This window comes from Brassica oleracea, chromosome C5 (genome assembly GCF_000695525.1).
Source record: "Brassica oleracea var. oleracea cultivar TO1000 chromosome C5, BOL, whole genome shotgun sequence".
Lineage (NCBI taxonomy): Eukaryota > Viridiplantae > Streptophyta > Magnoliopsida > Brassicales > Brassicaceae > Brassica > Brassica oleracea.
Window position 1 is genome coordinate 2,921,945 of NC_027752.1, and position 15,724 is coordinate 2,937,668.

At 36.3% G+C, this 15,724-nt stretch overlaps 3 protein-coding genes across 4 annotated transcripts; 2 read left to right on the forward strand and 1 right to left on the reverse strand.

Moving 5' to 3' along the window:
• Positions 1-54: 54 nt before the first annotated feature.
• Positions 55-2,786, forward strand: LOC106294761. The gene is made up of 4 exons (XM_013730406.1): positions 55-635; positions 722-1,124; positions 1,753-2,298; positions 2,520-2,786. The coding sequence occupies exons 1-4, from the start codon at positions 85-87 to the stop codon at positions 2,634-2,636; spliced, it is 1,617 nt and encodes a 538-aa protein (XP_013585860.1). The 5' UTR covers positions 55-84; the 3' UTR covers positions 2,637-2,786.
• Positions 2,787-3,038: 252 nt separating this feature from the next.
• LOC106294762 (probable serine/threonine-protein kinase RLCKVII) lies at positions 3,039-5,183 on the reverse strand. The gene is made up of 5 exons (XM_013730408.1): positions 4,879-5,183; positions 4,316-4,563; positions 4,040-4,229; positions 3,572-3,963; positions 3,039-3,376 (listed from the first exon to the last, which is right to left on the reverse strand). Exons 1-5 carry the CDS (start codon positions 5,018-5,020, stop codon positions 3,074-3,076), a joined length of 1,275 nt encoding a protein of 424 aa, XP_013585862.1. The 5' UTR covers positions 5,021-5,183; the 3' UTR covers positions 3,039-3,073.
• Positions 5,184-11,572: 6,389 nt separating this feature from the next.
• LOC106294764 (L-ascorbate peroxidase 1, cytosolic-like) lies at positions 11,573-14,037 on the forward strand. 2 transcript variants are annotated; one of them, XM_013730410.1, is made up of 9 exons: positions 11,573-11,800; positions 12,400-12,530; positions 12,619-12,793; positions 12,895-12,960; positions 13,059-13,193; positions 13,284-13,363; positions 13,449-13,551; positions 13,639-13,697; positions 13,791-14,037. In XM_013730410.1, the coding sequence occupies exons 2-9, from the start codon at positions 12,412-12,414 to the stop codon at positions 13,804-13,806; spliced, it is 753 nt and encodes a 250-aa protein (XP_013585864.1). In that variant the 5' UTR covers positions 11,573-11,800; positions 12,400-12,411; the 3' UTR covers positions 13,807-14,037. The 2 variants fall into 2 exon arrangements, with proteins under 2 accessions (XP_013585864.1, XP_013585865.1); XM_013730411.1 differs by lacking the exon at positions 11,573-11,800 and adding an exon at positions 11,946-11,973.
• The last annotated feature ends 1,687 nt before the right edge of the window (positions 14,038-15,724 follow it).

Here is a 15,724-nt window from a genome sequence, read left to right on the forward strand (position 1 = left end):
TTTAAACAAGTGATGTTACAAAAAAAATCTGATTTGAGTTAAAATAATAAACAAAAGTTGCATCAGTCTCTCTTCCCATTCGCCATGGGAAACAACTCAAGCTCCAACACGAATCTAAGCAACCCTAAGAACAGACTTCTAGAAGAACATCACCACCACGACAAGCTCAAAACTCACAGCCCCACTTCTCGTGTCTCTTTCCTCCGATCTCCACTGCCATGGCTTTTCATGTTCCTCTTCTTCCTCCCGTTGATTCTCATCTCCACCACAGGAGGAGGCGGACGGAAGACGTGCAGCCCCACCTATCCTCACCTCTCCATCAAAGACCAAACAAACTCTTCCTCTGTCCTCAAAGACCCTGAGGAACATGAAGAAGAAGAAGAAGACGACGATGTCCCTCCGCGTGTGCCTTCTCTTTACCCTCGCCGGCCAAGGATGTTCAACACGACGCTCGATCACGTCGTGTTCGGTATCGCCGCGTCTTCCGTTCTGTGGGAGACGAGGAAAGAGTACATCAAGTCGTGGTGGCGACCTGGCAAGACACGTGGCGTCGTCTGGATCGACAAGAGAGTCCGTACTTACCGTAATGAACCACTTCCTCAGATCAGAATCTCTCAGGACACCTCACGTTTCCGGTGCTTGCTCCTCACTCTACATTATATAAAAACCTAACGTGCGTGACAATTAAACCTAATTTCAATTTTTTTTGGTGTTTCTTTAGGTACACGCATCCGGTGGGAGACAGATCTGCGGTGAGGATATCAAGAGTAGTGACGGAGACGCTAAGATTAGGGCTTAAAGGGGTACGGTGGTTTGTGATGGGTGACGATGATACGGTCTTTGTGGTGGACAATGTGGTTAATGTCCTCTCAAAGTATGACCACACTCAGTTCTACTACGTTGGTAGCTCATCAGAGGCTCACGTTCAGAACATCTTCTTCTCATACTCCATGGCGTTTGGTGGGGGTGGATTCGCCATTAGCTACGCTTTGGCCGTTGAGCTCTCGAAAATGCAGGACCGTTGTATTCAACGGTACCCTGGTCTTTACGGTAGTGACGATCGCATCCAAGCTTGTATGACTGAGCTCGGCGTACCACTAACCAAAGAGCCTGGCTTCCACCAGGTAAAAGATTATATTAATTCTTCTCCTTTTTAGAGTGTGATTGGTTACATAATGAAGTAAAAGAGTGGAAATGAGATGTATGAAAAATAAATTCTTCAATTTCACAAAAGGTTGAGGGGGAGACTAACTATACTGTTTTCTTTTTTTTTTAGAGTAAATGAACTGAAATAAATTTTCACTTAATTGATTGAAATCAGGTAAAAAAGATGAAATAAATTTCTATCTATTTTATTTTATTCTAACTATGCCATACAGTCACACTCTTTATTAAGAGTTGTGTCCGATCGAATGTTAGTATGAAAATTGGTCTTTTCATGTGCAAGTGGAGCGGTCCAATTTAAAAAAAAAAAAATTACAAAAATATAATTTTAGAGAATAAAATAAATATAGAATAGGATCTAAAAGTTTATATTTTAGATATATTTCTAATTTAAAGGTTTATGATCTCAAAATAAATGTTACAGACATATATATATTTTGAAGATATTAATTTTAAAATTACATTATTGATTCATTATATGTATCAGTGAATTTTTTTTTGTACAAAAGTTAAAAATAATTTGAGACTGTTACTGTTGCCTGTTGGTATGGCTTCCTGTCTGAATGTTCCCTTAATGTATGTATGCAGTATGATGTTTACGGGGACCTGTTGGGGCTATTAGGAGCCCATCCAGTGGCTCCTTTGGTGACACTCCACCACATCGACGTAGTGCAGCCTATATTCCCTAAGATGAAACGCTCACGTGCCCTCAGACACCTCATGTCATCGGCAGAACTCGACTCAGCCAGCATATTCCAGCAGTCCATCTGCTACGACCAGAGCCGGTTCTGGTCCATCTCTGTATCATGGGGCTTCTCCGTCCAGATAATCCGAGGCATCATTTCACCTCGCGAGCTTGAGATGCCTTCGAGAACGTTCCTCAACTGGTTCCGCAGGGCTGACTACATCGGCTACGCGTTCAACACGAGGCCCGTGTCGAGACATCCGTGTCAGAGACCGTTTGTGTTTTACGTAAACTCGGCTAAGTATGATGAAGGACGTCGCCAAGTGATTGGATACTATAACTTGGACAAGACGAGACGGTTCCCTGGATGCAGATGGAGGTTGGATTCGCCTGGAAAGATCGATTCCGTCGTCGTTTTGAAGCGACCTGATCCACTCCGATGGCACAAGGTAGGTCCAAAACTTCATTTCCACATGAATTTATATCAGTTTCAGTCATATACCGGTTTGGTTTAGGCTAGTCCAAACCGGTTATTGATTTTAATTTCTAAACCATAGCTAGTAGAAATTACTGGTTTTCTTCAACATAAATTATTGAAAAAGAACCGGGTGGTTTAAGCCTATGAACCGTTTTAGCTAACTTGTTTAAGATGATACCATTATGTTTGCAGTCACCGAGGAGAGATTGTTGCAGAGTGTTGCCGAGTCGGAGAAACACAACGATGTATATTTGGGTTGGAAACTGCGGAGACGGAGAGATCAGTGAGCTCGAACATCCTAAGCAGTAACACTCGGAATTGAAAACATTATGTATTTCTTCAAAAGAATTTTGCAGCTTTCTTGAAAACATTATGTATTAGTTCACAACAACTTTCATCTTTAAAACTACCGATTTCACTATTTTCTTTTAATAGCATATACTTTGGATTGTTCAAGTATATTTCCAACGTTTGCCATTTCATCATATCATGGTGTAAACTGAAAATATGTGTGTATATATATATGTCCCGAGACAAAATGGTTTTGTTCTAAAGAAAAAGGAAGCATGCTACATACATACATTCAACAGAAGCTGAGTCAATGATGTACATCCACGAAGAGATGTTAAAAATGTGACTTGGTTTGTTTTTTTTATATTATATATAACATCCACCCATTATATCTTGGTGAATCCAAAAAAACTAGATTTGATTTTTTTTTTTTTTTTTTTTTTACCATTTTCTTCCTACGAAGACCCATCAGATTCGGCTTCTTTGACTAGATCCGGTCTCTTCTCTTCACCATCTCTGCGAAAAGAACCGTTCCTTCTCCTGCTGCTGCTAGGACTATTCGGATCGTATTTGGAAGAAGCTAAGAAGTTGAGAGCCAACACTACGTCTGATACAACAGGTCTCATGCTCGGCTGCTCTTGTACGCACATCGCTGAGATCGCAAGCGCTTGGTACAATCCTCTCACAGGGTATTGTCCTTGAAGCAATGGATCAACCATCTTCGGAAAGTTCCTCCTGTCTTTAAACAACGGCCGTGCCTGTAAGGAAAACAGAACAATATGAGTGTTGTTGCGACCCCAATAAAATTGGAGGGAAATTTTTCATAAATTACAATAATATTTTAGTCATTAGTTTGTAAAAAAAAAATTATAATATATATAATTTATATATTATGACACTCCAGTCAAAAATATTTCTAGCTCCGACACTCTTTGAGAGACGGAAGAACATACCCATCCGACCAAGTTTTGATCTTTACGCGCTTTTGTATTATCAATAGCCTTCCTTCCAGTGATAAGCTCCAGAAGAACTACTCCAAAGCTGTATATATCGGATTTAAACGTGAGCTGACCCGTCATAGCGTAGTCAGGAGCACAGTATCCGTACGTTCCCATAACTCTCGTTGAGACGTGAGTTTTATCCCCGCTTGGTCCGACTTTAGCCAGACCAAAGTCCGATAGTTTCGGTTGATAGTCTTCACCAAGCAAGATATTCGAACATTTGAGATCACGGTAGATCACAGGAGGTTTCATTCTATCGTGCAGATACTCTAGACCTCTCGCTGCACCCGCTGCTATTTTCATCCGTGTGTTCCAATCAAGTGGCTTTTTACCAGAAGGGAGATCTACAAAACAGTTAAAAAAAAAACAATATAGAAAATTCAAATAACCAACAAATCAAGTTAACGGCTCAAAGCATACCGTGTAGATGGTCTTCAAGAGATCCTAGCGGCATGTACTCATAGACCAACAGTCTCTGATCACCTTCAGCGCAAAACCCAATAAGCTTCACGAGATTGGGATGGTCAGCGAGACTTAGTGTCAACACCTCGACCACAAACTCCCTGATTCCTTGAGCACCGTTACGGTCAAGTTGCTTGATTGCAACAACCTAAGCCATAACGAATTTTCACCATACTATTCAAAACTCTGATCAAGGGAAGTTTTTATTATCAACACTAGTGCTAAAGTAAGTACCTGATCAAGTTTCTCTAAAGTTCCCTTGTACACTTTTCCAAAACCTCCTTCGCCAAGAAAACAATCGGACCTAAAGTTCCCAGTGGCAGATGCAAGCTCTTGGAATGTAAAAGTCTGTGCTTTCTTCCCTGTGGCTTGGTCGTTTAAATTCAAACCCTTGACGTCAAGAGCTAACTGATCCTCCTTCTCCTTAACAACAACAACTGCATCGTTATTTACATCTCGATATGGACTGACTTTTGTCGAATCTACAAACACATGACAAAATAATCAAATTAATTATCTTGCGACTTAACCATAAATAAACACGGCAATAAAATAAAACAACTGAAGATTCGATTACAAATAGGCAACAACAACAACAATAAAAACACAAACTTCGACATGTGTCTCATTTAGGACAAGACAAAACCTAACTCGAACGAAAGAAATCTCACTTATATGGCAAACAGTACACATGCATCAATCAAAATTCTCCCGAGAGAGAATCAAATTAACCACCCTAAATGTAACTGAGACAGATAACTTTGAGCAACGATTAACGGTAGAAAATCACTCTGTACCTGAACAGGATTGAGTCTGATCGTCTCTCTTATCGCTTGTACCACCGACGGTCTTCTTGTTTTTCACAGTATCGCTGTTGTATTTATCTTTGTTGGGCTCCGATCGTTTGCTCGATCTCTTACCGCATCCGAAACAACCCATAAAAAGCAATTCTCTTGTTCTTCTATTGATCTTACTCTTACTCTTCCTCGTCGGAGAATCAGAAACACAGACAAAAAAAAAAACTCAAACACGGGAAAAATTAAAACAGAGAAGAATGAAGAATTGCGAAAAAGGAAGGAGAGAGAGAGCTTTTAGTGACAAACAGAGAAAGCTTCATTCTTTTGTCTTTTTGATTTATTTATCGTAATAAGATAAAACGTATAATTATCCTCTACGGCAAGGTCTATCGTACGCTAAAACATTCTTCTAATGAAACGCCACGTCTAGAAAAATGTTTTCTTCTCGAAGCGACCGTATAAGGAGGCGCCACGTAAGAGATGTAAATATACTAGGCATGGTCAACTTTGAGTTTGTCATCTTACGACCGGCTGATCGAAACAGGCACCGTCGATCCTACGTGGCGGCTGGTTAATGGAGCTATGGATTTGGGGTGATTGATTTATGTCACTTATTTGATTAATATTTGCTGGGACCAGCTCGTGTGATACTGGTCATTCTATTCTATAGTGCTTTCAATCTTATTCATCCACAGTTTCACAGTTTTTTTAGGTAAAAAATCAAACTAGTGGTTTCAATTAACTTCAAAATTTTATTTAATCATGTCGAATCTGAGTGAATTAAACTTTTTTCTTTTTCCAATGTGTATTAACTTATTTATGGATGATAGAACATTTTTGTAATAGCTGTCAACTATCGGCTATCGCCTTACGGGTGACGTCGGTGTATAGACAATGGCCAATTACTCACCGTTTGATTTTGTTTTTTAAGGAGGTGAGAAACAAAATGACGTCGGAGAGGGTCCCACGTTTTAAATCCACGCGCTTTGTTTGTCCTAACTATTTTTTTTTTTGTTTCTTTGGTTGGTTCAGTCTCACCAGGAAGGACTTTTTTAATTAATGGGACACAGGCAGGCATGCATGCAGAGAGGCCTTTTTGTTTTAAATGGTTCCAACAGTACTGTGATTAACTACGACGCGTTTCAGCTGCTAGCTATGCTACGAGGGAACCATTTAAAGCCAAATTCAAAGGAAAATTCGACACGTGTACATGATACTAATGTTACTTCGAGTACTTTAGAGCAGTTTAATTTAATCTCATTTAATTAGGCTTTAGTTAGGCTACCACAATAACAACTCCCTCGGTTAAATATTGAATTTCTGTTGACCTTCGAGGCCTTTGAGACATTAATGAGACAGATGATCTTTTGCTGGCAAACATTTTGTTGAAAACATTTACCTTTTGTCTATTATATTTTTGCTAAAACATTTTCTACGTTAGAGCTTCTCTGCATTTTCACCTATATCCAACGAACGTTACGTAAGGCGTAATTGTCATATTCTGCTACTCCACACAAACTATTATACGGAACCCGTGATCAATTTTCTTGGTGTTACCACGTTAAAAGACTTTTGCTTAACAATGATATTACGTTAGTAGTTTCCTACTCCCCCCGCTTCTGATGATGCATGCATTAGCGAACTAGTCTCGTCCATGCTTTAAAATCCATAGAATTACAAATTTTGTGGAAATAAATAATCGGTTAACTCAACTTTCCGCGTCAAACCTAGTGCACCCAAATTTTGCAAAATCATAATAAGTTGCCTTATAATGTTTATCTAACCTAACATCCTCATGACAATTTTAGGAAAAGAAAGCATCCTCATGACAAGAATTGCAGACAACACGAGCAGCGGTAACGAGTATCCATTTATCATTATAATCAAAAATCGGTTATTGTTGCATCTTTTCTAATTGTTGCATCTTCTTATGAAATTATAAAAGATGAAAATACAGATAATAAAATAATAAATAAATACAAATTTGGTTATATTTAGTGCTAAGGAGTAATTACCATTCTTAATTGGAAATTGTCATATGTTGGTGTGTATTTTAAATTTTAATGTTATATGTACTGCTATATATGCTCGTATCATTTATGTATATGCAGCAGCAGTATATCATGTATGGTATGTAATGTATATACTGTATATGCTTTTCTACTTCGTGTTGTATAATGACGTAATTGTTGTCTCGTGAAAAATAGATAATTAACATTCAAACCAAACTAACATTATTATTCTTGTTTAATATACTCAAAACAACATATGGATATGATTTGATGACTTTATACCACACACATACAGACGTACACAAAACACCATTGATATAAGTTGATATGACAACAACACAAATACGTCTGCAATCCATGCGTGGTTATAAATATATGCGATTTTAGTTTAAGCAGTCTTCCTAATCGCAATTGTATTGGTCCAGCATTTAAAATTCTAGTCATTTTTGAATTTGAATTGAATTGTGTAAATATCTCAGATTTTCAATCAAAGTTTGAGTGAAGATAAGTTTAAATTAGCAAGTTAATTCGGTCTAGTTGCTTTCTACATTTGTTTGAAACATTAAAGAAGATAAGTTTAAATTAGAAGTTAGATTGGCAGCTCAAGTTATTTAATTAAGAAAGGAACATGTAATCTATAAAAAAGTATGGTTCTACAGAGATAATGCTTATTAATTATTTGGAGCCATCATTCATATAACTAAGACGTGTTCGGCTTTTTGTAGTAATAGGGTTTCGTTTAGATATGTTTTCACGTTAATATATATACATACGAAGATGTTGACTTGCTTGGTCCAATTTCGATTTGTATATTGTATACAAAATCACCAAATAGTATGCACAGCTAGAATATTACTTTCCGGCATAGTTTAACGTAGCATGTATTAAAAAAAATCGAGCTAGTTGCGTGAACGAATACGAAAGTTTGATAAACCAGCTATGCAGCTTTTGTTTTTGGGCCAAATATATTTGTAGGAAGGAATTGTAATACAAATCATGCAGTTAAAGTTTCATAAACCGTAGACATCGTCACAACACTAGATCTGTTTCTTTTTTTTTGACAACACACTAGCTCTGTTAATTAAAACACTAGGTTGTAGATTATATTTCAAAAGTTCACCTATGAGGTGGGTATACACACTGTCACATGAATTTTCTTATTGAGTTGGGATTTTTTTTTTTGGAATTTGGTGAAAGTAGATATTTTAGGCTGATTATAGCCAAATTAGCTTGATCTTGAATGGATTGGTCGGTATGAAATTATTTGTAGATATATTATACGCTAGCTCATACGAAAAACGTCTACGTATATATGTTCGAATGCCATTTCACACGTTAAAACAAAAATAAATCTAAATTCTCGAAAAGTATCATCGTTTTGATTTTTAATGATATATAATAAATGTTTATATATAACAAATTAAAAATAAAATCCAAACGCAAGCTCTGGAAATTAAAGATGATGGTTTCCCATGGTTTCTACTTTCTATGAGGAAAATGAAATAGTCAGAAAACTTGTGTTTGTCGTGTTATCCGTATGCAGCACGCAAAAGCTTGTCACTTTCTTCGGATTGCACAATACAAAACGCAGACTAGAATACTACTAACCATACAGCTCCGAATAGCATATGGTTTGGCGGTCAAGCGTCTTAAATTGTGGGAGACTACTTATCCTGGAAGTGTAAAGACTCTCTCAAGATAAGATACTTGATGTCTTGTTCATCCATGGTTTTCCCCAAAGTCGAAGCTGAAAGTAGAAGGACAAGTTGGTTCTCGTTGATCATAGAGATGACTGGCCAAGTAGGGCTGGCTGCTTCAACGCTTCCTCCAACTTCCAAGTCAATAAAAACATTTTTGTTAGTATTTCACATTTAACTTACAGCTCCTTTCCATTTATACCATCCCAAGACAAACAAAAATACGGGCTGCATTTGTGATATGCGTTTGGAAGGATCAGTCAAATAGAGGAGCTTGATCTCCCAGAGAGTTCTTTCAGCATCAACTCTACTGTCAAACGCGTTTCCTATCTTCTTTATATTAGCATATTCGTCTGTTGCACAGAAGCAATCCAAGACAAAAGAAACGATGAACAAGATTGATCACACAAGAACTCAAGAAGACAATTTTGGAAGAAAAAAGCTGGTTAAAGACTTATTAGACAATACCATAGGCACCTTGTTGAATATGGAGGAATGTATTTCGAAGACAGCTCGAACATGTTTACCTAGTCGGCTGTGCATAACATATCTACCGTTCTATGTCAAAATTCCTCCATCTTCCATCTCGTCTTCGTAAATACTCGGATCAAGTTTTAAGATTCTTAAAACTAATGAGAAACAAGTTTAAGACTGTTTCATATCTCAAGTAGCTATTGGTTGTTGCTAAGCTGGAGTGAGATAAGAGCAAATAGTGGCAAAATTTTCTTTTGGTGGGCCAAATAAAGACGAAACCTTTTTATTTTGATCTTTAAAATCGAAGAAGACTTAGTAGAGCATATTCAAAAAGAAACTTTATTATGAAGTTTCAAAAATTTTATATTTAAAGTTTAAATGTGCTTTTCTCCGAAAGCAAAACTTCAAATTTAACTTCAAAACTATTTTGTATTTTATAGTATGGTCTTTATATTTGTCATAATTAATTTAATTTCATAAAGCTTTTGTAAATAACTAAGCGCATATATAAAAAAATTACAACATTATTAATAAAACGTTATATTAAAATATAATTTTTAAATAGAAATAACATAATTAATATTAAAATTCAAGCAAAATACCAGATTATTTCATAAAATTATTTCTGTAATGCATATATGATCAACTAGTGCATTTCGAAGTAAAAATGGCTCTCATTATTTTTAATTTGTAGATTACAAACTAAAAATTGTTGACATCGGGTGATCTTAAACTTGTAAGTAAATTAGATCTAAACAAGAAAGTAGAAGAGGAAAATAAATATTGCTCGAAGACTTAACTTCTATCGATTATATTAATACGCAATGAATACATTCTATTTGAATAAGAAAGAATCGTAAGAAAAAGACATCAAAACAACAACAACCATCTTCGATTACAACAAATTTGTTTGGACAATATTTTGAAGATTTTGGAGGTCCCAAATCAAATTTACATGACTATTAGTGTTGTTGTAATATTTAATTTTGTGTAATAATTATATCTTCATGTAATTTTGTAAAAGTTTTTTGTTGTTATTAAGTTTCTTTTGTATTGTTGTTGTCTAAATTTAGTTTTAAAATATTTTAAATCTTATTTTAAGTTATATTTAATTTTAAGTTATATTTAATTTATGTGTAAAACTTAAATTTATAAAAAAACTAAAATTTTAACGAGATATAAACTTTTTAAGGATTAATACGATAAATGAGAAAATATTTAAAAATTATAAATGTGATGTGTAATTGTATGGACCAAAATGCAAACAAAAATATGAAACTTCAAATTTAAAGTTTTGAGTAGTGAAACTTCAAATATAAAGTTTCACTCCTAAAGTTTTGAACGATTCTTTTTGGAGAAAAAAAAACTTCTTATTTAAAATTATAGAGTTTCGTTGGAGATGCAGTTACTCGAGACTTAGCTAACTTCTCTGTCATTATCAAGTGGATTAAAAGGATTAAAAGGGGAAGTAGAGTACTAAAAACCCTCGCCTTGTGGATCAATGGGTCACTAATTGTGACTGCATAGTCACTTTATCCTAACTTCTTACTCCAAAAACTTATTTACTATGTATTTTACCATTTAATCACCGGTAGAAATTATATTTTTCCTTTTTATTCTACTTACTGTTTAAAGAAAGAGAAATACACACTCAACTTTACTCTAGCAACTCTCAGTTTTGCTAGTGTAATACTGCTTTTTTTTTTTACTTTTCTGATTTCCAGCTTAAAAGTTTTACTCATTTTTCCACCTTTAATTTTTACCCTTTAATTTTTACCCTGATTTACTCTAAAGTTACCGGTCAGACATTAAGTCATATATTTTCCATATTTACTTTATTTCACATGGACAAACCCAAACCTTAAAAAACAAAATGTTGTGAAACTAAGTTAAGAAATCTTGAAGCTTGAAGATACCGAAAGGTAAACTTACTTTCACATCATCTTGTTTTTTAACGTTTATCCTCAAGACTCATCTTTCAAAATCATGATCCTTTCCTGTGTTACCTACCTAACCACGCTTACCTAACAATTACAACCAAGACCATTAGTATTGAATTTCAGTTCCTATTTGTCTAAGTCAAAGTAAACCGATACGTACCAACTCATAATTACACACTTTTTAAAAACCAACCAGGGAGTGATGGGTGAGAAACCTTAATAATCGTCCACTGTGACGTTATCGTTTTCGTTAGTCCAAATGGAATCTATTTGTGCATGGACGCGTTCACACCAGCCGAGGATTAAATTAACGTAAATACCCACCCCCAAACATCTCCGCACTATCCACACCCCGAGGGTAATTTCGTCAATTCATCAAAAAATCATAAATCAAAATCCTCGCCTTTATGGTGGGCCCGCCACACGAAGCATGTTTCCTCCAAAAGCACCTTGCCAAATTATACGCAAAAATAATTTCGAAAGATTTATTCTTTTCCCACCCATAAACCACCAACTCAGCAACCCTCGTATCCGAACGTCCATTTGAAAGCCGTGCGTCGAATCTCCACCGTCGATTAAATTGTCGAATATTGACCACACGATATCCGTGATCCGACGGCATCTAATAGATCAACTAGAACGTTCTCTTCCTCTTCCCCGGTCGAAACAAGCCTTCTATATATATATTATTATAAAGACGTCCTCTCCACAACGCTCTAAAAAATAAAAGTACTCGTGTTCACCTCGTGCCCATCTATTCGCATTTTATTTCCCAGATTCTTATCTTCTCTCGAAAAAGGTAAAAAAAGAAGAAAACTCTCCCTCTTGCCTTCGATTCGTCGTTTCTGCTTCGTTTAGTGGATAGGATCATCGCTATGCGTGGCTTTACCTGATGCGTTTATCTTAGTAGATCTTGGATCTGTAGCTACGGTTTTCTTTAATTGATGTTAGCTACTGTCTTCTCGAGTTTTTGTGAGCTCACTATCGTTGTGTTTCTTTGAGATTGTTTCCTGTTTACGACTTTTCATCGTTATGCCTGGCGTAATCTTGAGCTGAACGATGTGTTAATCGTAGTAGATCTTCGATCTGTAGCTACTAGTTGATCGTTTCTTCGAGGTTTGATGGATTAGGCTTCTTCAGCTCGCTCTCGTGGCGTTTCTTTGTTATAGCTTGCTGTTTACGAGTGTAGCATGAACCTGTGATTGATTCTCTCCAGGATCTGTTTTTTTTTCTAGGGATTTACTTGTGATTGATTCTGGTATGACGATGTGTTGAAGGCTTGGTTCTCAGATTGTTATCTACAGTTAGGATTTTTTGGTGGATAACGTTTGTTTTTGGAGTAGATCTGTGCGTAGATTTAATATTGGAGCTGATAGATCTGCGTATTGTTTTTTCCAGATTTTAGCGAAGATGACGAAGAACTACCCAGCTGTTAGCGAGGAGTACCAGAAGGCTATTGAGAAGTGCAAGAGGAAGCTGAGAGGCTTGATCGCTGAGAAGAACTGTGCACCAATCATGGTTCGCCTCGCGTAAGTAACTTAACCGTTTTCAGCTTGCGTGTGTGTTTTCTCATGTATGTGTGATTTGCTATTTTCTCATGCGTGATTTGAATTGCAGATGGCACTCTGCTGGAACATTCGATTGCGCCTCGAGGACTGGTGGTCCATTCGGAACAATGAGGTTTGACGATGAGCTGGCTCATGGAGCCAACAATGGTCTCCACATTGCTCTTAGGTTGTTGGAGCCCATCAGGGAGCAGTTCCCTACCATCTCCCATGCTGATTTCCATCAGGTACATGGTTTACCCTCTTTGTGCAGTGGTTGATTTACTTCAGGATTTGGATTTTAACTCACCATGTGCTTTTTTTTTTTTATGTGTAATCCATCTCTCAGCTTGCTGGTGTTGTGGCTGTTGAAGTCACTGGTGGACCTGAGATTCCTTTCCACCCTGGAAGAGAGGTTGGTCGTGACACTGAAACACGAAATCAAAATCGAAGGATGAATGTTGTGAGGCTTGATTTGCGTATTACTAACTAACATTAATATCTTGGTTTCAGGACAAGCCCCAGCCACCTCCAGAGGGTCGTCTCCCTGATGCTACAAAGGGCTGCGACCACTTGAGGCAGGTCTTCTTAAAGCAGATGGGTTTAACTGACCAGGACATTGTCGCTCTGTCTGGTGCCCACACTCTGGTTCGTATTTCACTCCTCGAACACTTTATCTTTTATGTTGTTTCGGGTTTACAAGTTCTGATGAATGATTGCAAATTATGATTTACGCAGGGAAGATGCCACAAGGATAGGTCTGGCTTCGAAGGTGCCTGGACTTCAAACCCTCTTATCTTCGACAACTCTTACTTCAAGTGAGCAACTAAAGTTTCGCAGTCTTATAGGTTATTGATTTATACATTGATTCAGTGGCTGATATGTTTATTAACTGATAATCAGGGAACTCTTGAGCGGGGAGAAGGAAGGTCTTTTTCAGCTCCCTTCTGATAAGGCTCTGTTGGACGATCCCGTCTTCCGTCCTCTTGTTGAGAAATACGCTGCTGTATGCATCCCTTTCTTTCTAAACTTTTATCTTGTCTTTGACTTGGTTTTAGAGATCTAATGTTGGGTTTGTCACAATTTCAAACAGGACGAGGAAGCATTTTTCACTGATTACGCTGAGGCCCACTTGAAGCTTTCTGAGCTCGGGTACTTATCCTGAATCTCTGAATTTGTATCTGAATCTGAGTAGACGTAAATTGAATAGTAGTATGATTCTGAATTTGAATCATTTGGTTGCAGGTTTGCTGATGCTTAAGTGTGTCATTCCTTGTGTGATCCCCCAACACTCATGGCTGCTTTTGGGTTGGTGGAGGGTTTGCATTCCCTTTGAACTTTTGTCATTTGATTTGCTTAATGTACTCGGAAGGATCTGCGTAGCTTGTTTTTTTTGGATGGTATTGTGAGTTTGTCGCAGTTCTGTTGCTCTTTTGTCATGTATGATGCTCTCAGACATTCTAATAAAACAATTACTCTCAACTTTATATCTCTTCTGCTGTGGTTGTTAACCTTTTTTGTTTGTCATCTTCTCAACCTGCCCATAACCTTTGAATTAAGTTATGGTTAATGATAATGTGGCAATAACAAACAAATTATCAAACTATTTAAAGTTCTTAAACCAAATGGGAATATTCTGAAAATCGTATTCATATGCCATTGCGTCTCTGTTTCTGGGCCTACTATAATAAATAAAACTTCGTTTCCGGATTGCTGCTATCGTTTATGGGCTGTTCCGCTGGATATAAAGGAATTTGGATTGTGGTAAATTGCTTTTTGATGGACGGACCCCTAAAAAAGAACATGTAACTCTGCTTAGTTGCTTTTGGTTCATACTATAGTAGTATAGTGTTTTCTTTATCTTTACACTACTGTGCACAAAAAAGAACTACTTTTATCCTTGGGAAAAAACTGTAATAATTGTCAGGCCTTGCATCTATAATGTCACCAAATCATGGACAAAAAAATAAACAATCATCTTTGGAGTTTCCAACTAGCCAAGCTAGTTTTCCCGGTTGGACTACTCTTGCGGATATGTTATTTGGATCTAGAAATGTTCCTACTGCCGAATATGAGTGAATGGTCTACGATCGAATCAGGTTGTAACATTAACTAACTGGAACTAAATTCTTGTGTTTCAATGCAATCCAAAACGAGTTTTTAGAAAGAAATTTCTTACACGTAAGAGGATTACGCCAAGAACACTAAATCGCATTGCTCCAATCATATCTTAGTATTCATGTATATACTAGAAAATATGTGACTGGAGCGACGAAGAGATAAATGTAAGAGTAGAGTAGCTTTTTGCAAAACACATTCACACCGTGTAGAGTTCGAAGCTGTTCTGTCTTTGTGTGTGTGGGAAATTGGCTGTAACTCCTCTTTCAATTCCGTGTGGGTCACTTCTGTTTTATGCATTCTTTTTAGTCTCAAAAGAAGTTCAAAGCAATTATGGCTTCAAAAGAAAATAAAAAACACTAACATATTGAAAACAAAAAGAAATTAGCTGTACTAGTTAGTGTAAGGTAAGACAAATTAAGCAATGCTCTTGAAAATACTGTATCATATTCATATACATAAAGCCAATATAAGTAATAATTACGAATAGTTGTGGATTTGACAATATTTTGAATAATGTGACGAGTTTTCGAAAAATCATTCATGGAAATATCAACAAGTTTTTTTCTTGCTATTTGGTAATTTTCAAAGTTTATAGCAGCCAATCTGAAAGACGACGTGATTTTGGTGTGTCTGTTGATAATTTCAAATGATCAATAATTTGTAATAAATATTGGATACGATATATGTTAAATCCCCTATATATTATTTGTGAAACATTACAACTTCTTTTTGTAGTCACGTGTCATCACTAGGATGATTCTTAGAATTATTAGAGAAATATGTTGGTCCATCTAATTATATAATAATCTTTTTATTAAACTAACCATAAATTCATTATTAATGTAATTTATTATTTCCTTAAATAAAGATTACAGAATTGTCTAATGTGGATAAAGGATATAAGACAATTAATTATTTTGAATAATAAAGATCTGATAAAAAAATAATGTATCTTCTATCAAATTTGTTTAATTTTAAAATATTAAAATAATTTAAAAAATCACAATAACCATATTATAAAAATTTAAAATTTTCTGTATATGTTATATTTTGAATTT

Coding starts and splice junctions, on each gene's coding strand:
- LOC106294761 (XM_013730406.1), top strand. CDS start 85: ATGGGAAACAACTCAAGCTCCAACACGAATCTAAGCAACCCTAAGAAC. Junction 636..721: donor CAGGACACCTCACGTTTCCG/GTGCTTGCTCCT, acceptor GTGTTTCTTTAG/GTACACGCATCCGGTGGGAG. Junction 1,125..1,752: donor AAGAGCCTGGCTTCCACCAG/GTAAAAGATTAT, acceptor GTATGTATGCAG/TATGATGTTTACGGGGACCT.
- LOC106294762 (XM_013730408.1), bottom strand. CDS start 5,020: ATGGGTTGTTTCGGATGCGGTAAGAGATCGAGCAAACGATCGGAGCCC. Junction 4,230..4,315: donor CTTTAGAGAAACTTGATCAG/GTACTTACTTTA, acceptor GTTATGGCTTAG/GTTGTTGCAATCAAGCAACT. Junction 3,377..3,571: donor ATCAAAACTTGGTCGGATGG/GTATGTTCTTCC, acceptor TTTTCCTTACAG/GCACGGCCGTTGTTTAAAGA.
- LOC106294764 (XM_013730410.1), top strand. CDS start 12,412: ATGACGAAGAACTACCCAGCTGTTAGCGAGGAGTACCAGAAGGCTATT. Junction 13,194..13,283: donor TGTCTGGTGCCCACACTCTG/GTTCGTATTTCA, acceptor TGATTTACGCAG/GGAAGATGCCACAAGGATAG. Junction 13,364..13,448: donor TTCGACAACTCTTACTTCAA/GTGAGCAACTAA, acceptor ACTGATAATCAG/GGAACTCTTGAGCGGGGAGA.